Raw genomic sequence first — 22,509 nt, 5'->3', positions numbered from 1 at the left:
AAATTAAAAAAATAATAAAAATATTTGCTGGGGGTGGTGCCTGGGTGACTTAGTCGGGGAAGGGTCTGCCTTCGGCTCAGGTCATGATCCCGGGGTCCTGGGATTGAGCCCCACATCGGGCTCCCTGCTCCGCGGGGAGCCCGCTTCTCCCTCTCCCTCTGCCTGCCACTCCCCCTGCCTGTGTTCGCTCTCTCTTTGTCAAATAAAATTAAAAAAAAAAAATCTTAAAAAATAGTAAAAACTAAAAATATTTGCTAAATAAATGAATGAAAACAGACATTTTGGGGATAGGGACACCTATTGGCTTGTCTACATGGCAGTACTTTGCTTCCAGAATGTGACCTTCCCCTGGCTGGGCCAATGCACCGTTTGGAGCCACCTCCTGGGGTGTCAAATGTAAGTTTCCCTTTACAGAGGCCTGGGATTTGGGGACTCTAGGGAGCAAGCAGGCAGAGGAGGTGTGCAGTGATGGAGAAAAGGCTTCTGGGTCCCTTTAGTTCCCTGAATCCATGCATAAGATCCAGCTACATTTCTAACCTCAAATTCCATGAGCTACCTCAGGAATCCTATTGCCACTTAAGCCAGTTTGGATGAGTTTGCAACCAAGACTCCTTCCTTATGCGGGTATTCCTCCTTCATCAGAGCCCCTTGAGGTCTGAGATGCAGAGTTGTCCATCACTGTACCACCAGGCCCAGTGGCCGTTGGAGGCATTGATCCTTCAACTGCCACTGTTGGAAAAACCACTGAGTCTGGAGCACATTTCTCTTATTTGATTACCCTCTGGCCTTCCAGGTCTGGGACCAGCCCCTACGCTGGCCACTCTCCAGCACCCATGCTGACTCAGTGAGCCCCGGGGAGCCCCTGTTCTCCTTTACTCTGGAGGAGCAGCTTCGCTCTGCAGGCCTTCATCCCAGAAGCTGCTCCTGGGGCTGCCCAGAGTGACAACCAGAATCCAGTTCTCCCCGAGGTTCTGTTTCCATCTGAGAAGGGGAATTGTGTCCCAGCTGCGGTGGGCCCCACAGTGGCCATTTCCCCTTTAGATGGTTCAAGTTGGCAAATCACAGCCTGTGAGCCCTCCCTTCAATCAAAGAGGATGTGTGTAGGAGCGCCTGGGTGGCTCAGTCGTTAAGCGTCTGCCTTCGGCTCAGGTCATGATCCCAGGGTCCTGGGATGGAGCCCCGCATGGGGCTCCCCGCTCGGCGGGAAGCCTGCTTCTCCCTCTCCCACTCCCCCTGCTTGTGTTCCCTCTCTCGCTGTGTCTCTCTCTGTCAAATAAATAAATAAAATCTTAAAAAAAAAAAAAAAAACAGAGGATGTGTGTTTTGGGGAAGGGGGGAGGGCAGGCCCTTGGGTATGACCCCTCCCCCACCACCTCCCTTTCATTAAAGCAGCTCTGTCCTCCATGAGATCTTTGCTTTCCTTTGAACAAAGGACACCCACGGTGGGTAATTTTCCAGCTGGATACCTGTTTGGTAGGAAGCTGTAGGTTTTGTGGTCTGGTCTGGCCAACCTGGACTCAAGTCCACCTGGGCCCTTCCCTGAGCCTCAGCTTTCTAGGAGGCAGAGTGGCCACTTTCGAAGGCAGGCATGATTGTAGGAGATGTGACCCAGTTTTTCCTAGAGTTTTCCCCATTTTCAGGGAAATGAGCATCCTGGGGGGGGGGGAGGTGCGGGCAGGGGCCACAGTGAGTTCCCAGCAAATTACAAATAGATGTTCAGATCTCAGCTATGGTGGAATGTCTATCAGGTGGAATGCACGGTTGACCAGCTTACGCCTGGTAAATACCAGGTCAAAGTTAAGCTTTGCTGGCTTTCCTCTGTCTCTACATGGCAGCTGTACTGGTCACTGGTGTGAACAGTTCCCTACTCCACTCCCCACGCAGAAGCAACAGAGGAGTGAAATGCAAGCAGACAGGCCCCCCGCCCAGCTGGGGTGAACACCCTCACGTGGCAGCTGCAAGCATTTTCAGCCATCGGCTAATGTAAGCCAAACTACATTTGGTGTACGGACAACCATTTAGTAGTGTCCAGCTATAAGGAGGTAGCAGATTGCTCGGATATCAGATCTTTGGTTGTCCGAATGGGGGGCCCAGTGAGCTTTAAAATGGGGCTGCTCCAGCAGTAATGGGTTAGTGAACCCCCTTGGAGCCCATGTTTGCCAAAAGGCACTGGGGTCCATATGGAGAGGAAGCTAACTCTCACTGGCTTTGCTGATTGCAGTTCCTGCTCCACACCTCCACAACGGTTCACATCCTGTTGGAGAGTGGTGGGGAGCATTGCATCCCCTTGGACCAATCGGAAGGGGCAGGGTCTGCCAGGAGAAGCAATAACGGTTTGTATATTTATTCAGCAAACATCTACTGTGATTGAATTTAGGCTCCATGATCAGAGAGCTTGGGTTTAAACCCTGGCTCTCCCACTTACTAGCTGTGTGACTTCAGGCAAGTTACTCAACCTCTCTGGTCTTGGTTTTTTTCCATCCAAAAATAGGAATACTATTAATACCTCATGAGGCAACTGTGACAAATTAAATTACCAATTTGTTTAATTGTGACAAACAAATGTGTCAAGAGCCAGGGCCTAGGACAGTGCCTGGCATGAAGAAGCACCTGATAATTGTTAACCATTGTTATTCATATATGCCAGGCACTATGCTTGGCCCAGGAGATGCAGTGGTGGGCAAAACAGACATGGGTTTCTTCTGGAGCTTCCAGGGAGAGAGAGAAGTATCAAGGAATGGCATGCATGTTGGAGAGGGGTGCAGTGTTCTGAGATCCCGGAGTAGGGTCGGGGGTCAGGAAAGGCTTTTCCCAAGGAGATGGCATGTGAACTGGGTCTAAATTGTGAGCAGGAGTTACTCAGGTGATGAGCAGTAAGGAATGCTCCAGGCAGAAGGAATGTACATGCAAAGGTCCTGTGTCAGGAGGAAACATAAGAGGAGCTAAAAGAAGGCACTGGAGCAGAGAACAAGGGGGCATGTGAGTGAGATGAAGCTGGAGGGGAAGAGGGATCAAGGCATTGGCCACCATGTCAGGGATTTGAGTCTTTATTCTAAAAGCCATGGGGAGGGGCGCCTGGGTCGGTTGAGCATCTATCATGGGCTCAGGTCGTGATCTCTGGGTCCTGGGATCGGGGCCCCACGTTGAACTTCCTGCTCAGCGGGGAGTCTGCTTCTCTCTCTCTCTTCTCCCTCTCTCCCTTCTGCCCCTCCCCACTGCTCATTCTCTCTCTCTCTCTCTCAAATAAATAAATAAAATCTTTAAAAAATAAAACAAAAGCAATGGGGAGCCACTGAATCCTACGTAGGGAGAGAGTTCCTGCCCTTGGAGCAAGGATTATACATTGAGGGCAAGGGGCCTGAGACCCATAGTGGGTTCTACTCTCAAGTTTTAGGATAGATGGACTCCGGGAGTCAGAGGTGAGGCGATTGGGCTCTGCCTACATCTGCAGCCCAATCTGCTCTTAGACTTTTATTATTCCTTGCATTGTTTTGCACTAAGCATTCGTGCAAAACGATTTTCCAGATGAGACAGTCTCAGAGAGGTCAAGTGAATTCCCTAAAGCCACACAGCAGGCTTGAGGCAAGGATTCAATTCTCATTCTCAGAACGCTGTTTTTCCACCTGGCTACATTCAGTGGCCCTGCGTGGTGGCTTTTGACCGGGCCACTAATCTGGAGGCCCCCAGAGGGCAAGGACTGTATGTGTCTTGTGTGCGGCTCATCCCAGTGCCTGGCACTCAGGGCTCAATAAATGTGTCCTGCCCTAAGAAAGCCAGCGGCCTAGTCTTAAGGGGACCCGTGTTTCATTCTGCCCATTCGCGGGGACCCATTCACTTCTTCCAGTTTGGTTCTCCCCATAGCCAATGTCTCTCATTTTCCTAGGTCAGGAGCCAGTAAACTGCAGCCTGTAGGACAAATCTGGCCCTCCGCCTATTTTTTGCAGAGAAAATGTTATTAGCTCACAACCATACCCATTTATTACATATGGACTATAGCTGTTTCCATGTTATCACCACGGAGTTGGATATTTGGGACAGATCCACAAAGCTGAAAAGATGCGGTCTCTAGCCCTTAACAGAAAAAGCTCCTTGATCCTGTTCTAGGGAAGGAGTCGCCCTCGGGGGCGGGGGGGGGGGTAGTCTATGATGTCTGAGTAGGTCCCTGAACCCCTCCAGGGAATCGTCCAGAGTCAGACTGAGGAACATTTGAGGAAGTGATGTGACGGGCCCCTTCGCTGTGGCCAAAGGGCCTTGGGAAGCCACAGCTGGAAGCCCCGAGAAACACAGGGCTGGGGCGTGGGAGGGACCGTTCCCCCAAACACCCCAGGAGGGTGGAGACAGACAGAGGGGGTAAATGTCAAGTCATCCTGAAATCTAAGGTGTCTATCAAGGCCTTGCACTGCTTAAAATCTCTGTTTCCTGATAGTAGAGCTGACATTCACGTCATTATTTCCATTTTTCTATCTAAAAATACAGGGCAGGAAGATGTATGGGAAAGAGAAGGGCCGCCCATCCTTGGCCACCCAGAGATGAGCGCTGTGAGCATTTCCTCCGGTACCTCCTCCGAGCACCCACCCGCAGCTGAAAGTACCCTTTTTATACATCTTTACACCTGTTTTTCCACTGATGAGGTGTGAATGCTCTGGACGCATTCAGCGTGCATGCGACTTTCATGCCCGGATCACGTTCTGAGGGGCAGGTTTCCATTAGGATGGGACTTGTATGTTTTTTCCAGGGTTTCTGAAGGCATCCTGGGAGCACTTTTTTGGGCTCCGCCTATAGAAGTGGAAACCCGCTCGCTTTGAATGCTTGACTCTCACAGGTGGTAGGGGTCATGAGATGCGGTTTTTCTGGTCTTCGAACAGACGACACGAGCCGGAATCCTCATAGTGATATTTGCTCCTCTGCAAGGCACCTTCAGCTGCTCAAGTCTTAGCTTGAAATCACTCACCTGCCCCTGAGTTATTCCCTTCCCTTTCACAGAGGGCTTGCTGGCGTGCAGGGAAGACTCACTGCATGCAGGTACTGAGCCAGCACCATCGCAGGCCAGGGGGTGAGATAGGGGGCTTCTTTTCCGGCTGCCTGGACCTGGCTCTGCCCCCTACTCTGTGTGTGACCTTGAGCAAGGCACAGCCTCGCTTTGAGCCTCAGTTTCCCCAAAAGACTGCTCTGAGTGTTATATGAGCTGATACGACGCACAGCGTCTGGCGTGTGGCAGAGGCCAAGGAAACATTAAGCATTTGTATTAAGAAGCTTTTGTAGGGGAGGAAGCAGAGGCTTGAGAGAAGAGAATTTTCCAAGGTCATAGGAGGCCAGTTATCAGCCCCCTGGCCTTGAGTGTTGTCCCCTGTAGGGCCCTGCTCCTGGATGGTTTTCAACGCTCACAGATGTCATAAAGGATCAGGGGAGGGTCTGTGGTATGGTTTCCTTTACCCCACGTTGTGCCCGATGCTCCTGAGAAGCAGCTTGTGGCTGCACCTGGGACAGGGAGGAAGGGATGTATCTGGGGGATGTGGGGCTCTGCATCTGCTTGCTCCGGAACCCCCCCAATTCTCCCACCCCAGTGCTGTAGGTCGGGTAACAGCCTCCGATGCCACCCCATTCAGAATTTAGCAAATGACCAGCTCCCCCTGGCCCCATGGCCTGGAAAGGCCAAGTCATTTTGGTTTGCCAGGGACTTACCCAGTTTTAAGCCTGGAAGTTTCTGCATCCCCAGAGCCCCTTCAGTCCCAGGCAGACTGGGAAGGTAGGTCACCCTCCCTTGTCCTCTGTATCTTTAGGACCTCGACATTGGTTTCAGAACTGTGGATCTGGTGATGGGCTCTGGTTCAGGATGAGCTGGGTTGGGGGGTGAGGGGTGGGGGCCCAAGGCAGTCCCTAGCAGAGGGACTGTCCTGTCTCCAATGTACTTGTGGACTCAGGCTAAAACATCTATCTGGAATGCCTATCACCTGAGAGTGGTCTCCAGCCCCGGCATGGGTCTGTTCAGTTTCTCAATCCCTGCTCCTGAGGGCTGGCTATTTCCAAACCTGCTGGGGGAGCGTGGTAAGTTCTAACATTCTCACCCTTTTGGGGTCTCAGTGTTCCTGTCTCTATACAGACTGGGGGAGTTTTTGGCCGCTTCCAGAAGAGGTTCTTTTTTTTTTTCTCTAGGATTGTGTTCATCTATTTATTTGAGAGAGGGAGAGAGAGAGCACAAGTCGGGTGGAGGGGCAGAGGGAGAGGGAAAGGGAGAGGCAGACTCCCCACTGAGCAGGGATCCCGATGCGGGGCTCGACCCTGGGATCATGACCTGAGCTGCAGGCAGATGCTTAACCGACTGAGCCACCCAGGTGCCCTTGGAATGGAGGTTCTGTCATGGTGAACACCCACTGGGCCTCCTGTTATCATTTTAAAACAACCTGTGTGTAAGGCAGTGTATGAACCCCTGTCTGCCTATGTCCCACACCCCATCTTGTACGGAGCCACAGGCCAGACCCTGAGAGATGACGCTTTCCTTCACTGTCTTGAGAGTTCTGGGCTTTCTTATGTCTCCGGGCCTTTGGCCATGCTGTGCCCTGTGCCTGGGATGCCTTTACTTTTCTCCTGGGCTATTCACCCAGCCTACCTTTGTCATCCTCTGTGCCACTTCTTGGAAGAGTCTCCTGACAAGCCCCTCTCCTGCCCAGGGTGGGGGGGGGGCCCTCCCTAGCTCACCACAGGGTGACATCCCTGTGTGTAATGGTCTGTTCACTTGTTCATCTGCTGGCTTCCCCACTAGATGAAGAGCTACGGAAGGACCAGAGCCTGGAATTGCTTGCATTTTGGACCTCAGAGCCCCCCGCCTGGGGTGCCGGGGGTGGGGGCGAAACGAACGAGTCAGGATGGGGAAGTAAAATAAGCAGGTCTTGCCCCGGTGGGATTTGCCATGCAGCTCCTCAGAGCACTTACTGCTCGTGGCTAAAAGGATCACCTGTGCACCTAGAGATGGGTCCTGAAAGAATGGCTGCATCATATTTGCAAACCTCAGGAAAGTCTGTGTTCCGTGGCTTCTCCCACCCTGATTCCCAACTTGGACAAGGATCTAGAACCATCCTTATATGCATCTGGTCCCTCCCTTCCTTTCAGGGTGGGGTCCCCCTCACCCCTATTTCCCATCACCGTGGGGTCGTGCCTCTCAACCAGCCCTTCCCAGAAAGTTTGCATGTGGTTTTTGGCGCATGGTTACCAGAACCCAGGAGGGCTCAGCAGGTCCCGGTCTCCCACTACCCACCCCGTCTCAATCCACACTGCCACCAAAGCTGTCACAAACAAGGGGGTGTGGGCTGTCACGTGGCCACGTCTGAATAACCACATTCTCGCTTCCTTCTTTCACACAGGCCGTTGAGGGTTGGCGGGGTCCGGGACCACGGCTGGGGTGCCACAGCAGTGCTCTGGCAGTGTGGGCCCCGTTCCGGTCGCTAAGGGAGAGGAGCCACTTCTCCCGGGCCCACGAGGCAGCTATCGCATGCTCTACTGAGCACGGTAAGTGTCCACTCGCCAAACCGTGGGGAGTGGCTGGGAGGCCCCTGGGACCAGCAGGCCCGCCTGACAGCAGAGGGCAGGCCCGGGGCAGGACCTGAGCTCCAAACCAGAGCCCCGGGGGCTGCGGATCGAGGTCGTGGCCTTATTCGGCTCTCTCTTCTGGATCCTGCTCCCTCAGCTTCTTCCATCCTACCCTCCCCATCAGGCTGGCCACCAGGCTGCTGGCTTGAAGAAAGGGGAGGGGCTCTAACTTTGAAAAAAATCAGAGAAACCAGGAACATGTCCCTAAAAATCATGCTGCCTCTCTTTTCGCGCGAGGCACAGGGAGGTGAAGGGACTTGCTCAGAGCAGAGCTGGGGTTAGATCTGGGTGACCCCAGAAAGGGAGAGCAGGTGCAGGATGTGTCTTGAAGCCACTCAGGCTAGGGATCCATAACAATATTGTCTCCAAAGTGATGTTTTTCATGCTTTTCATAAAGTTGAGAAAATAACACTGGTCTGTAGCAAATTATGAAAATACTAGAATTAGAATGCTAACTAATATTGCTCGCCAAAGAGAAAATAATCATCATAATTAGAATACTCTTGGTAATTTGTATTTGGGGTGGTTTAGGGGCATAAAAGAGAATGAGGCTGGTGGGCGGGGGATGGTACCTAAGGCAGTGACCTCTGACACATGCACACGCGCACACACACGCACACACGCACACCCGTAAACAATGATCAGGACTCCGGTCGCCTGGAATTCTCTTCCTCCTTCCCGGATCCTCTTGTTTTCTTCTTTTCCCATCTGTGACTTCGAGCCCCCCGAGACCAGGCCTCTGGGTGGGCAGGAAGCTCAAGGGGTCACTCTCCTGGCCCCAGGCCCCTCAACGGCTTCCTCTGGGGCTGGCCTGGACACACCCAAAATGGTAGAGCCCTCCGTCACCAGGCTTGGCCAGCGGCCAGCGGAGACTGAAGCCCGGATGGCGGAAGGGGCGGGCTACCAGGCTGAGCGCCTCCTGGAAAGCTCAGCCAGGCAGGAGCAGGGCCTTCCAAGGGGCTGGGGAATCACCCAGGAATGCTGTGCCCTCCTTGTGCAGATGAGAAAATCGAGGCTCAGAGGTGAGAAGCAGCTGCCCATCGTGGCCCAGCTGGGAGGTGGCTGGCCCTTGGACTTGCTTCCCCGGCCCTCATCTGGCTGCAGGAACCTCGTGGAGCCCGGGGTGACCCCAGCCGTGGTCTCTCAGTCTCCTTTGCTAAGCTTGAGCAAGGGGATGGTGGGGGGACATGGGGCCCAGGCTAGAAGGTGATAGGATAGCTGTCTGTGCATCTGTGTGCTGATCCATCTGCCTGTCTACACAGACAACTCTTCAGACAGTCCTCAGTTGTTAAACCAGGTGTAGGTCTCTTTAAATTCATTTGTGCAAAATATCTTGCCTCCTCTGTACCAGGCTAGCAAATTCAGGGTCCAGAAGGTGAAAGTTGTTTTGTTTTTGGTTTGTTGTTTTTGTGTGTTTGTTCGTTTGGTGGGGGCAGGGGGCAGAAAAAATCTTAGCCATCACTCGGGCTTGTGTTCCTGCAAAGGGCTATGGGACAGTAAACAGGTGTATCCGCGGTATCACAGTTTATAGGGACGGGTGGTAATTAGGTGAAGGGCTCCTTGATGGGGGCCAGGGGCGATGATGAGAAAAGGTCGGGAAGGGCAGGATGGCAAGCCCAGAGCAAGAACCCGAGTGCTGGTTGCTTCTGTCCCATTCACGAGTCCCCTCCTGCAACGGGCCTTTCATGAGCCCCCAGGAGGCCAGGCCTGTCGGTACTGGGGACCAGTGGAGACTCTGCCCTGCAGAAGCTTGCAGCCTGGTGGAGGCTCTGGTGGGGCAGCCACAGTGCCCAGGCCCCACTGGGCCAATGTCACAAAGCCTGCTAAGTGCCTGCCTGTCTGATAAGCCCTGGGCAAGGGGTGTGAGCAGCAAGATAGCTGTGGTTCCTGTCCTCTTGAAGTGTGTGGGCCAATGGGAAAGGAGTTTTAGACAGTAGAAACATTTTAAACGATTTAAATAATGGGAATGACTAATCATGCCTGAGCAATCCAGGATGGCTTCTTGGAGGAGGTGCCATTTGCTCAGCTCCGGAGAATGGATGATAGGAGGCTGTGACTGTGAGTTGGATCTGGAGTGAGAACACCCAGGGGCAAGTTGCTGAGCCCTCTCTTACTGGGTATGTGACTCTAGGTACCAAGTGGGTCTCAGTTTCCCCATCTTTCACATGTGGTTAGTAGAGGAGGTGCTAGGGCCTGAGTGAGCTAGCGATTCATGTATGGCTCTTAGATCAGTCCTGGAACATGGTCTACACTTGATACCTGTGATTTGCAAGCCGGGGCTGTCCCGGGGCTTGCCATGGAGACGGTTTTCTAGGGCTCTCTCTCCCGGCCCTCTCTGACTCAGAGGTACGTGAAAGCTGTTCCGGGGTTGGGGATTTTTCCAGGATATGGCCCTGAATGCAGAATGACAGAGACAACAGCTGGCCATTATTGAGCACTTACTGTGTGCTAAACACTCAACCTGAACCAGCTCCCTTCAACCCACAACAACCCCACGAGGTGTATGTGCTATCATTGTCCTTTTACTCCAAATGTGGGACCTGTGGCTCAGAGAGGTGAGTTCAGGTGCCCAAGGTCACACAGTTTATGCGTGCCAGAGCTGGGCATCGATCTGGTTTGATGCTGGATCTGATCCCGTGTAGGGCTAGGGCCTGTCCTGGCCGCCAGGACTGAGAACTGCCCTGGGGTCCGGCAGAGGAAACCTGGGCCTCGGTTTGACCTACCGTTGGTTTGGAGCCTCCCCTTCTCTTGGCCGGCTGCTCAACCCACACCCTGAGATGCTCAGTCTTTCCTGTCTTAAGCTTCCAAACTCCTGAGTGCTGAGATTCCCAGGATCCAAGATTCTGACTGTCAAGTCCCAAGCTTCTTGGAGTTGCCACGGTGCCTTTCCCGAGCAGGGTGGCCACACACAGCCATGCCTGGAGCAGGGTGTGGGCCCCCGCCAGTGGCCTGCCCCTCCACAGCCTGGGTGGGGCCCTGGTGGAGCAACCTGGTTTTAGGGTAAAAGACAGGAAACAGGCTGTATCTGACCCACTCCGTTAGGCAAGCAGGAAGACAGGACGTGGCAGCTCTCTGCCCCTCCCTCACGGCCCCTCTCCTGTGGTAAGTGACCGTTTTCCTGCCTCCGGGGGAAGAAAGGTGTAAGGGGCGGGGCGGGGGGCGCTCCACGGCTCTGAGGAATTGCCTTCACTCTTCTGAGCCTTGCTGTCCTCATCTGTATAATGGGGATTGTAGTAGCTGGTGCCGGTGTGGAATGGTCCAGCCGCAGTGGGGGCCTTCTGATACGCCGTGCTCATTGCATTACAATACATTTCTCTTAGCAAATAGTAAAGTCAGCATCCCACCTGCCAGCCACAGCGCTCACACTCCAGCCCTGCCCTTGCCGCCTGCACGGCCCCCTCAGAGCCACAGAACGCCCGGGAGCCGGATTTTCCTCCGGCCAAACAGCCTGGCTCATGGCTGGGGTCTCTGTGGTCCTTCTCCCTTGAAGCCCGTGGGGTGGCAGGCACCAGGCTGGGGTGACCAGCCAGCCCAGCTTGTCTGGGACTGAGGCATAAGGGGATGAGAGATTTTGAGTACTACAAGTGGGAACACCCTGGACGAGGTGGTCACCCTAAATAGACCTGGGCTGGGAGATGGGCTGCCCCGATGTGCCCTGTCTCCACACCCACGGGGGTCTCTGCTCTCACTCAGGACCCCACAGTGTCCCTCACTGCCCCCCGGGGGTGGGTAGGGAGCCTGTCACGTCCATACATACGTTCCCTGACTCAGCTTTCTCTTTCCTCTGCATCTGTGTCCACGGCCCCGAGGAGGCTCCCCCCCCAGTAAAACATCCCTGCTGGATGCCAGATATCAGGGGCCTTCCCTGCAGCACGCTATTTGATTCTCAGCTCCATTCTCTGAAGCAACGTCACCCATTTTACAGATAGGGAAACTGAGGCAACCCGCTCAGGTTACATAGCTGCAGAGTGGTCTCTCCTCCAAGCTGCCTCCACATGCAGGGGGCGGTGGGGAAGGGCACGGGGAGAGGGGAGCCGTCCCTTCCATGCCTTCCTCCCTGCCTCTGGGCTGCAGAAAATCAGGTCCTGACTCATCAAGGTGCCTCCTCCCCCAGGAACCCGCGGGTGGGGCCCTTTCTTGCCCCCACCCTCTCTGCTTCCAGGAAGTGGCTGAGGGCTCTGCCTTCCAGGAACTGAGAACTGCCCAAGTGGGGGTGGGGGCTGGGGGGTGGGTACAAGTCTTCGTAATTTTGAAATACGGATCCTAAAGTCCACCCTGCCCCATCCACCCCGGGAAAGCAAGGCCAAGCTCACCCCCAAGCAGGAACTTTCCCCCTGTACAAAGACGCTCTGCCTCCTAAAGGCAGGTTTTAGGAGGCAAAGGATGTGGCTAGGCACATGTGCGTGTGAGAGAGAGATGTTCATTAAGCACCTACTGCGAGCCTGGAACTTTTGAGTCCATCATCTTGTTGCATTCCCTTAACAGCTCAATGGGATAGATGCAGATTGGTATCACCATTTTACAGATGAGAAAACTGAGGCTCAGAAGTTCAAGGTCATACAGCTTATAAGGGACAGAGTGGGACCTGAACATCTTTTTGTCTGACCCCATGGTCTGTGTTCTCAATCCTGTGTGCTGCATAGCACCTGGTACATATGGGGCTGAACTTTCTGGATGAGATGGCCCGCAAGGTCCTTCTTTTTCTTAAGATTAATTTGTTTATTGAGGCAAGAGGGGGAGAGAGAATCTCAAGCAGACTCCATGCTGAGCACTGAGCTTACGGGGAGTTTGATCCCATGACCCTGAGATCATGACCTGAGCTGAAATCAAGAGTCGGATGCTTAACTGACTGAGCCACCCAGGCGCCCCAAGGTCCTTCTTATTCTTATTTTGCCTTCCTTCTCTCAACTGGGTCCCCAACCCCTGCCACAGAAACAGCAAGCTAAGGTCTCCTCCAAGTCTTTGCTCCTTCTGCCCCCTTAGCTAGGTCAGGTTTCTTCCCAAAGCCTTCCTGAATCTTCACTGGGCTGCAATCTGATCTCTGCCACTTGTCAGGTGTGTGCCTTTGGGCAAGTTGCTTTACCTGTCAGAGCCTTACCCCTCCTTAGTAAAATGAAGACAGTTGTGAAGTCCTGATGTGTCTGATGCAAATATCATGAAGTTTGGTTTAAGAAATTATTTTAAGACAGGATCAGACCGCCATTTTAGAAACCAACATGAACGAACAGGTGAAGGAGGTCAGGTTGAGCCTAGAAGCTAAGGGGCTTATGAGTAAGTTACAGTCACTCAAGGAAGGATGAGCAACTGGTCTCTGCTCAAAATTTTGCGAAGTATGAGGAAAAGTTTTGGAAATGACCCAGGCTCTGCCCCAGACACAGTGCTTGGGATTGCGCCCTGCTGAGGGTATTATGTCCGAGAAAACCAGGAATACCTGAATCCTGGCCCAGAACACAGCTGTCACTCCCCACAGGATCCTCAGAGGGTGCACGATTCTGAATCCCGCAAACAACCCACCAGTGGCAGGGGGGCCGTGAGGGGAAGGAGATCCGTCAAGAAAGCATGGATGTCCACCATGCCAGGAAGAAAGACCAAGGAGAGGAACTGCCCTTTCTGGCTGCTGGTCAGGGGGCTGAAGGGTCACAGGAGAATGGGCCCCCAGGCAAGTGAGATGACTGTCAGCTCCCCGAGGGCAGGACCATTCTGAAGAGTTGGGAGTTTTCAGATAGGACAGAGTACAGTTGATGGCTCTGGGCCCTTGAGGACTTACAGGAGACACTTACTGATGGAGCCCAAGTAGCCGCCCTTTGCTGGAGCTGGTGATGGGGACAAAGTGCTAAGGGCTTCATAGGCATTGCCTGTTTCAACCTCACAATAAGCTATGAGGTAGGTACTGTCATCCCAGTTGTGGAAGTGAGGACAAAACCAAGCCGGGACACCGAGAGAGGATGGGGAAAACTGAGAACCTGAGGGACAGGCCAGCGCTGTGTACGGTGGGAGCCAAGACGAAGGAAAGTAGGGGAGAGGGACATGGAGAGATGGGTCAGGAACAGACTCCAAAAGGCCCCAAAGGCCCAAACAAGCAGCTTTATCTGGAGACCTGTGGTCTCCAGACTCTTTGGCTCATGGACGCCATCAGCAGACAATATATGTACATTGATCTATCTATGAATTGTAAGCAGGTACTCCTGGGCTCATGATAGATTATAAATGTGGGACAAAACTAGAAATCACAAAAGGGTGACATAACAGTCTAACTAGAAGCTCTAATAGTTTTTTTTTTTTTCCTATACCCCAGTGGACTGTCTTGCCCACAATTTTGAAGTTTTAATCACAAAGGGTAGGGAGGCAAATACAATTTCTTTGCACCATATAAGGAGAGTTGCGGGGCCCTCTGGATGGATCTATTGATGTTGATAAATAATAATAGCTGCAATTTGCTGGGCTGCTCCCGTGTACCAGGCAGGCCCTGGGTCATGAGGATGCTTAAACACTAAGTGCCTGGCCCCCTGGCTGTCGCTGTCCACATGATTGCAGTAGAGGGCGCTTGGCAGGCCCAGTGGTGAAGCTGTCCTCACGTCCTTTTGTCTGTGTCTCCCGCCAGGTGCCATGCCTCTGCAAGTCCTCCTGCTTTTGATTTTGCTGGGTCCTGGCAGCGGCCTCCAGCTGTGGGAGCTAGAGAAGGATGGAGCCCAGGAGGCCTCAGACGCCCCTCTTGCCCGGGTCCAGAGACAAGTGGATGAGGACCAAGAAGTGGACTTGTATGACTATGTCATAGAAGGCACAGAGCCTCCAGAAATGCTTACACATGAACCTGGGTCTTTGGCCCTGACCCCTAACATTCTGGCTCAGTTGGCAACACTGGGGCATGGAACTCCTGAGCCAGCTACTCTGGAGGCGGCCACACGGGACTCTGCTGGCCTGAACGCAGGAGGGGTGGCCCTGGGGACTCTGAGCATGGAAGTGACCACACAGGTGATTCCTGTCACACCGGACGTGCTGACCAAAGAACCGGCCACTACATTACCTCCCATCACAGAGTCTCCATCCACAGAGGGAGCTCCATCCACAGAGCTGGCCACCACTGAGGCCCCGTCCACAGACCCAGCAGCCACAGAGGCACCGACCACGCAACCCGTGGCCACAGAGGCCCCGTCCATGGAGTCTACTGTCATGGAGACCCTGTCCACGGGGCCAGAAGCCACGGACGCCCTGTCCACGGAGCCCACTGCCACAGAGGCCCTGTCCATGGAGTCTACTGTCATGGAGACCCTGTCCACGGGGCCAGAAGCCACAGATGCCCTGTCCACGGAGCCCACTGGCACAGAGGCCCCGTCCACAGATCCAGCCACCACGAAGTTCCCGTCCACAGGACCTGCCACCATAGGGCACCTAACCACAGTCCTTCTTGTGACCTCTGATCCTCAAAACAGCACCACTGTGACAGGAGGCAATTTGCTTGATGTCCTCACCAAACGATGGGAAAATAGGCAGCATCTGTCCCCACAGAGCTCTGTGGCCCCCATCCCTGCAGGGGCCCCGGACCACATCCCCGTGAAGCAGTGCTTGCTGGCCATCCTCATCCTGGCCTTGGTAGCCACGACCTTCCTCGTGTGCACAGTGGTGCTGGCCGTCCGCCTCTCCCGCAAGAATCACATGTACCCAGTGCGCAATTATTCCCCCACCGAGATGGTCTGCATCTCATCCCTGCTGCCCGAGGGGGGCGAAGTGCCCACGGCCACGGCCAATGGGGGCCTGACCAATGCCAAGAGCCAGGGTCTAAAGGTGGAGCCCAGGGAGGGCAGAGATGGGGACGACCTCACCTTGCAGAGCTTCCTCCCTTAACTCCTCCGTGCGTCCACGTGAGCAGGACCCTGGTCTCCTCGCTCTCTCCAAGGCCCGCCAGGCCACAACCGAGCACCCAGGCTCTGTTCCAGGTCTGGGTTTCCTTGGGGCCCCCTGGGGATGGGGACCTTCAGAACAGGGCCCCTGGTTGGCCCACAGGGCCGAAAGCGGCTGAATTCTTGCAGCCAAAGCAGGATTGGTGAGCCAGCCGCCTTGTCCTCCCTCCTGCCTCCAGAGGAGGCTGGGCCTCCACCTCCCTGTCTCCCACCTATCTGGGCTCCCTCTAATGCCTCCCACTGCTGAGGTTGCATCCCCATGCGCCCAGGGAAGACCCAGTCTTCTGGTTGCTGTCACTGTATAGGAAGGGGGCATTTGGGGGAGGAGTGCCGGGTTCCTGAGGCCATTCCTGGTCACCCCCCAACTTGGGGGCGGCTTGGGTTTTCTTGGGCGTTTCCCCAGCGAGCCCAGGGTGAGATCCTGGCCTGTGAGGTCTGGGGTATACTTAGAGAGCCCAGGGCTATACCCTTCTTTGGGGCTGTGTGGACCAACGAGCTTCTTCCTGGGGACAGAGTAACCCCTATTCTGCCCTCTCTCGTCTGCCCCTATGCCTACATTTTAGGGAGGGCTCTGTCTTCTTCACTGAAGTATCCCACCCCCCAGCCCAGGGCCTGGTACAGCACAGGCCTTTAATAAATATTTGATAAACAAATGATGGCTGAATGTTTCAGGGTATCAGGAGGGTGCCTCCTTCTGGTGGAGAGTTGGTCCTTTGCTGTTCACCCCCAGCCCCAGCCCCCTCCAGGAAGCACCCTGTACAGGCCTAAAGTTGACTTCAGTGTTGTCTCTTGGACACTGGGAGCATCTTGGTACATCTTTGGGCAGCTGGGGAAGGTTTTAGGCTTTTGTGGGGAGAGGGAGGCTGGTCCCCGAATCCACGTTATTCAACATCCCCCATGACCCAGTTCTAACCTACAGAATTTGGTGCCCCCCGCCCACCAAATCTCAGACAAATATGCCCTCTCAACGTCAGGGCCATCCTCCCCGGGAACCCACCTTGACCTCTGCCTTCTACAGGGGGCCTGTCTCCCATCAAACACGCCCTCCTCACAGGGCTGAGCACAGCTGCAAGCTATAAGGTTTTTGTACAAAGTTTGGGGCCAGCAAACTTTCTCTTAAATGGCCAGACCAAAAATATTTTACGTCTTGCAGACCACGTGGTCTCAGCTACAACTTCTCAACCTCATCCTCGGTCCTCGCAGATGGGATGTGGTGATGGACAACATGTCACAGATGAATGGGGTTGGCTGGGTTCTAATAAAACTTTATCTACAAACAGACGGCAGGCTCTGTGTTTGCTGACCCCTGATTTAAGCACTGGGCGAGCAGATGGCCCGGTTTGTGTGGGACTTTGTGAGTTTAGCACTAGGAGCCCCATTTGGGGGCAACTCCGCAGGCCCAGCAAATCGGGACGGTTGGCTGCCCTATTCAAGCAACGCTCACCATGTCCCTGCATTACCACGTTCGGACCCACGCTGATCCCACGCCAAAGCTTTGACAGTGGCTGAGCCCGGATTCAGACCTGGGATCTGCCTCCTGAAGCTTTTCTGTCCCTTGGGTACCGGGAGAAGGAGCTGCTGCTACAAGCGCTCTGTTCTACCTTTTGGGAGAGGAATACGCCTCATCTTGGTGGGCTTTTTCTCTTCTAGAAAAATACCTCCCGGGGCGCCTGGGTGGCTCAGTTGGTTAAGCGACTGCCTTCGGCTCAGGTCATGATCCTGGAGTCCCGGGATCGAGTCCCGCATCGGGCTCCCTGCTCGGCGGGGAGTCTGCTTCTCCCTCTGACCCTCTTCCCTCTCGTGCTCTCTCTCTCTCATTCTCTCCCTCTCAAATAAATAAATAAAAATCTTTAAAAAAAAAAAAAAGAAAGAAAGAAAGAAAAATACCTCCCGCGGCCTCTTTGGGAGCCACGGATCCCTTCACTTCAGGGTGTGGCCTGCAGACAAAGTTCAAAGACAGGGTTGAGTCCCGGTAGGTATTGGCTGCAGCGGGAGAGGTGGGGGAGACAGGGGACGGGCAGGAGGGAACGTGGCAGGCCATGGGGGCAGCCTCAGCGAGAAGTGGAAGAATGTCGGCCCCCGGCCCCCTGACTCTCTAGAACCAGCGTGACACACAAGGAAGGCGTTCAGGGCGCTTTGGTGGGAGAGGGGTGTCCACCCTGGGCTGGGGCAGCTGACCCTGGAAAAGGCGGGATCGTGCATTAGGAGAAACGTGCGTTTCCTCGCCCTTTGGAAGTGATGAGAAAGATCACACGGGGGACTTGACATCGTGGAGCTGGGGACCCAGAGGCTGAAGGACCTGGGGGACATCTGAGCAGTCTCCGTGGGGCCTTGTCACCCCATCCTTCTGGGCAGGGAGCAGGTCCCCGGGTTCTCCCCCTCCGCTGGAGGACACGGCGACCCCAGAAGGCTCCCCCTTTGGCGGCTTTCTCCAAGGCCTGGACCTAAGTGGGCGTCAGGGATGACAGGTGCTTGACACAGCCACCAGGGGGCGCCCGCCACCAGCCCTTGGAGCCATTGAGAGGCCGGCGCTTCCCAGTGTTTGAGGAGCAGGGATTGCTCAGCCAGGGACCGGCTGCAGACCCAGATCAACGGGCTCCTTGAGTGCATTTGTACCCAAGCGGTGATCTGTGGTGCTTGCCAATGTCCTTGGTGTAAATACTCCCAGGGCTGATTCTGAGCCACCAACTATGTATAAAATAAATGATACAACAAATATAAATCTTCTCAAGAACATAGATAAAAGCAGAATGTAGTAAAATAATTAGGAAGTGATGAGTGTTGCGTATTGGAGGTTCTTTTTATAAGTTAACTTATGAAAGAACTGGCTTACAGAATTCTGAAATTCTAACCGTGGGCCCTCGGGAATGGTTATAGGTTGACTCCACACCCCTGTGCTCTCCTCTTGCCCCGACCTCTCCTCGACCTTGAGCATCACCGCCTGAATCACCCATTCATCCACTGGGCATATACATTCTGAGCACGAACATCTGCCACATCTCCCACGAGTCCCCTCAAACAGCCTGGGAAGGAGGATTCATATTCTCCTCATTTTACAGGAGAAACTGAGGCCAAGTCACCTGTTTCAGGTCACACATAGGATCCGGGACAGGAACGCAGGCCTGACTCAGAAAACCCTGTTCCTACCACCGTGTCGTGCTGTTCTTGAGGTCCTGGCACGGTTCCGGGGGGCAATGCTGTGCCCCAAACTCTCCCCGCTGCTGACCTGTCCTGGCGTCTGGGAGTCCGCAGCGGTCACCCTTGCGGCTCCTGGTGGCCGAGAGGAGGCACTGGTACTTGGGAAGGTGACAGGGTTGAAGCCAGCTCCCTCCTTGCAGCGAGCAGGATGCAGTAAAGCTGCGGTCCGGGACGCAGAGAGATGGCGGGGGGCGGGGGGCAGCATGGGCTGGGCATTTAGCGCACGCCTAGCCCCATGCCGAACACTTCGGCTGCAGGGTCTGCTCAGGCTTCATAGCCACCTGGGACGTGAGTATAATTATTATCCCATTTTACTGCTGGGGCAACTGAGGTTCAGGAGGCTAATTCACTTGCGCCAGCAGGTTGCATTGCTAAGAAAGCAGGTTCTGCTGACTTCAGCTCTGGCGGCAGCGAAGGAAGGAGGGTAGACAGGAAATCAGGAAATGGAGGGGACGCATACTAAGTTTACTCTAGGTCTCTTGTGTCTTCCGGCCTGGGGTTGCCAGCCCTGCAATGGTTCATCCGACAGCTGATCTGGGCAGAGGCTCCTCAAGCTTGCCCTCTATATCCCGCCCCATCTGCCACTCAGGCCATATACCTCAAATGTCATGGTGAGTCCCCCCCTGTGCCAGGCACCACGCTAGGTCCCGGGGATGCCACGTGGGGCTCCTGGCCTGGAGGGAGAGCGAGAGATTCATCAAATGATCACCCAGAAAAATAGAAGCTCGTGGCTGGGCCCGGAGCCCCAAAGGAGGGGTGCTGGGGCTCTGAGCATGTGCGATGTGGCCAGACCTTGGGGGGGAGGCAGGGAAGGAATTAGGACAATGTTTGAGGCTGGACAGGTGCAGAGTTACTGAGGGTGGGTGTAGAGAGGAGAATGTTCCAGGCACTGAGGACAGTGCAGAGAACGGGGTGGGGGCGTTGGGAGAATGGAAGAGGCTAGGGCGGCGGGAAGGAGCCAGAGTGGCTGCAGGGGGGCGGGCGTGGCTGTTTGAGGATAAGGGGGCCTAAGCCAGCGTGGTGGGTGCATGAGGTGAGGAATCGAGAGGTAACTGGGAAGCAGGAAGGGTAGGAGTTGGTAATGCATGGGCAGGGTGATCGGGGCGCCTGGGTGGCTCAGTCGTTGGGCGTCTGCCTTCGGCTCAGGTCACGATCCCGGGGTCCTGGGATCAAGCCCCACATCGGGCTCCCTGCTCGGCGGGAGGCCTGCTTCTCCCTCTCCCACTCCCCCTGCTTGTCTCCCTCCCCCTCTCTCGCTGTCTCTCTCTGTCAAATAAATAAATAAAATCTTAAAAAAAAAAAAAAGAGCCAGGCCAAGGGGGAAAAAAAAATGCATGGGCAGGGTGATGAAGAGAGGGAAGGAAATGGAAACCTCAAGTTTCCTACATGGGTGTCATCAGTGGAAGGAGCAGGTTGGGTGGTGGGATGGGCTTTGGCCCTGGAGAGTCTCCAGGGTCTGGTCAATCTCCAGGCCAAGTGTCAAGAAGGCTGCCGGAAAAGACCCTCCACATCATTAGCCATCAGGGGAATGCAAATGACAGCCACTGTGAGATGTCACCCCACGCCGCCAGAAGGATTACCATTCAAGACCCACAGTGCCACGTGCCGATGAGGATGCGGAGAAGCTAGAACACTCACATGTTGCTGCTGGGAATGCAACAGGGCACCGCCACTTTGGAAAGCAGCGTGGCGCTTTCTTATGAAGTTAGACGTGTATTCAGGATACTGCATATTTGCACCAAGTTGCACATCCGGGCCACTTCGAAATCCCTTTCCTAGGTATTTCTGCGAAAGAACGAAGATGTGTGTCCATACAAAGACCTGTATGCAATGTTTATGGCAGCTTTATTCATAATAGCCAGAAAGTGGGAAACACTCCAAAGATCCATCATCTGGTGAATGGATAAATGAACAACGGGATGCTACTCGGAATAAAAAGGAGCGAACAGTTGGTACCTGCACCAACGTGGACGAATCTCAAACACATGCTGAGTTAAAGAGGCCAGACACAAAGGGCTACGTGTATACTATGTGGCTTCAATGCTAAAAAGTCCAAGAACAGGCAAAGCCAATCCAGAGTGGCAGAAATCAGCTCAGTGGTTACCCTTTTGGGGGACGACGTAGGAGGGGCTGGAAGGAGGCTTCTGGGGTGATGGGGACATCATGCTCCATCTTGGTCTGGGTGGTGGTCACATGGGATCGTCCTTTACTGAAGCTCACTCGGCTCTTCTCGTCCGACTGGTGCATTTTACCGCGTGGGCATTGTGCCGCAGTGCAAGCAAAAGAACAAGCACGCGGGCAGTGGGTTCCCGAGCCTGGGCACGCCCGTGGGTCTGCTCAGGTGAAGGAGCATGTGTGAGCGTGGAGGGCTTGGACATGCCCAGAGACACTGGAAGAGGCCACAGCTCCGGGGGCCACCCCCCTCAGCTCCTCCTTTCCTTCCGTGGCTGCTACTGTGTTTGGACACCTTCAGTGACCCCCTGGCGCCCGAGGACAAAAGAAGTTTCCCCAATCTTGTCATTTGCTGGCCATTGACCTAAATGTTTCACGGTCCAGACAGACTGACCTCGTCAGTCCTCACGCCTCCTCACACATGCTCCCTGCCTCTGATCCATCAGCCCCTTCCACTGCCTCTCTCTGGGGCTCCGCTCCCCCAGGCCCCAAGCACTTTCCGAGCTCAGGGTTGATCTAGCCATGCCTCTGGGCTCCCTGTTTGCTTGGCCTTCGTCTTCCCGGTTCTTTGCCCTGAGCTCTGGGCACAGAGGTCAGCCTGGCTGGCCAAAAGGTAACCCTAGGTTGTTCTCCTCCGCTCCGGGCCTCCATCTCTCCGTCCGTGAAATGGGTGTCCGCGCGTCTGCTCATGCCACTGAGTGGCCACTGTTCGCTCACCTGTTCCTCCCACTCAGGCGGGAGCCGCACGAGGCAGGGTCCTGTGGGTCTTTAAAGCCCTAGAAGGCTCAACAAGGGACAGAACTCAAGACGATGCTCAGTCCGGGCCTGGCCTTGTAGCCTCTCTGAGCCTCTGAGTGCTCATCTAACACAGGCACGGTCAAGTGCCCCTGGACTGCGAACGATCGGGGTACCGGTAACCTGCACAATGGCAGGAGAAGTAACAGCGGCTGCTCCCTCCCAGGTGCCAACCGTGAGTTTACTCTGTGCTGGACTCGTTGTCTGTGTTTCCTCATGTCATCCTCAGCCTGTGAGGTAGGTCCTATCTGTAACCCCGTTTTACAGAGGACCACACTGAGGTTCAGAGAGGTTCGATGACTTGCCTGAGGCCACACAGCTTGAAAAATCACAGATCCGGGATTAAACTCTTAGACTTGCCCCGGGGGGGGGGGGGGCACCTTGAGGAAGGGCTGGGAATTCCCCGAAATCTCCAGAGCTCAAAGCCACACCCTTGACCTGATCGCCCCTCGGCCACAGAGCGGAGTCCACCCCGGAGGCCAGCCCGCAGAGGAGGGCGGGAGGGGCTGGGAAGCGGCCCCTGGGCTCTGCCCATCCTTGGTGCCATGCTCGGCGGCTGCAAAGGAGCGTGGGACCTGAAGCCATGAGCAGGAACGGGATTGCCCAGAAGAGAGTGTGGTCCTTTTTCAACATGGCACCGCTTAGTAATGGCCAGGACGCTCTCGGTCCCCACAGAGCGGGCAGAAAACAGAATGACAAACAGCTCCTGTGGGCACCACCCTTTCCAGTGCATCTCCCTGTGGGCAGCTCACAAAAGCTGAAACCACTGTGTGCAAGGTGGTGTGTGGATTCAGGGTCCCAACGGGGCCGGCCTTGAGGACAGACGTGCCCCTCATGCGGCCCCGCCCCCCGTCCCCCCCAG

General features: G+C 54.8%; 1 protein-coding gene across 3 annotated transcripts; it reads left to right on the top strand.

Moving 5' to 3' along the window:
- The first annotated feature begins 7,336 nt into the window (after positions 1–7,336).
- Positions 7,337–17,215, top strand: SELPLG (selectin P ligand). 3 transcript variants are annotated; one of them, XM_027577647.2, is made up of 2 exons: positions 7,337–7,503; positions 14,186–17,215. In XM_027577647.2, exon 2 carries the CDS (start codon positions 14,191–14,193, stop codon positions 15,424–15,426), a length of 1,236 nt encoding a protein of 411 aa, XP_027433448.1. In that variant the 5' UTR covers positions 7,337–7,503; positions 14,186–14,190; the 3' UTR covers positions 15,427–17,215. The 3 variants fall into 3 exon arrangements, with proteins under 3 accessions (XP_027433448.1, XP_027433447.1, XP_027433449.1); XM_027577646.2 differs by lacking the exon at positions 7,337–7,503 and adding an exon at positions 8,512–8,606; XM_027577648.2 differs by lacking the exon at positions 7,337–7,503 and adding an exon at positions 10,391–10,686.
- Positions 17,216–22,509: the final 5,294 nt, after the last annotated feature.

This window comes from Zalophus californianus, chromosome 14 (assembly GCF_009762305.2).
Source record: "Zalophus californianus isolate mZalCal1 chromosome 14, mZalCal1.pri.v2, whole genome shotgun sequence".
NCBI lineage: Eukaryota > Metazoa > Chordata > Mammalia > Carnivora > Otariidae > Zalophus > Zalophus californianus.
This window is presented reverse-complemented; position numbering and strand designations above follow the sequence as displayed.

Excerpts from the sequence above, each read along its gene's own strand:
- SELPLG (XM_027577646.2), top strand. The coding sequence starts at position 8,585 with ATGAGAAAATCGAGGCTCAGAG. Across the intron at positions 8,607-14,185 it reads GAGAAAATCGAGGCTCAGAG|GTGCCATGCCTCTGCAAGTC; the intron begins GTGAGAAGCAGC and ends GTCTCCCGCCAG.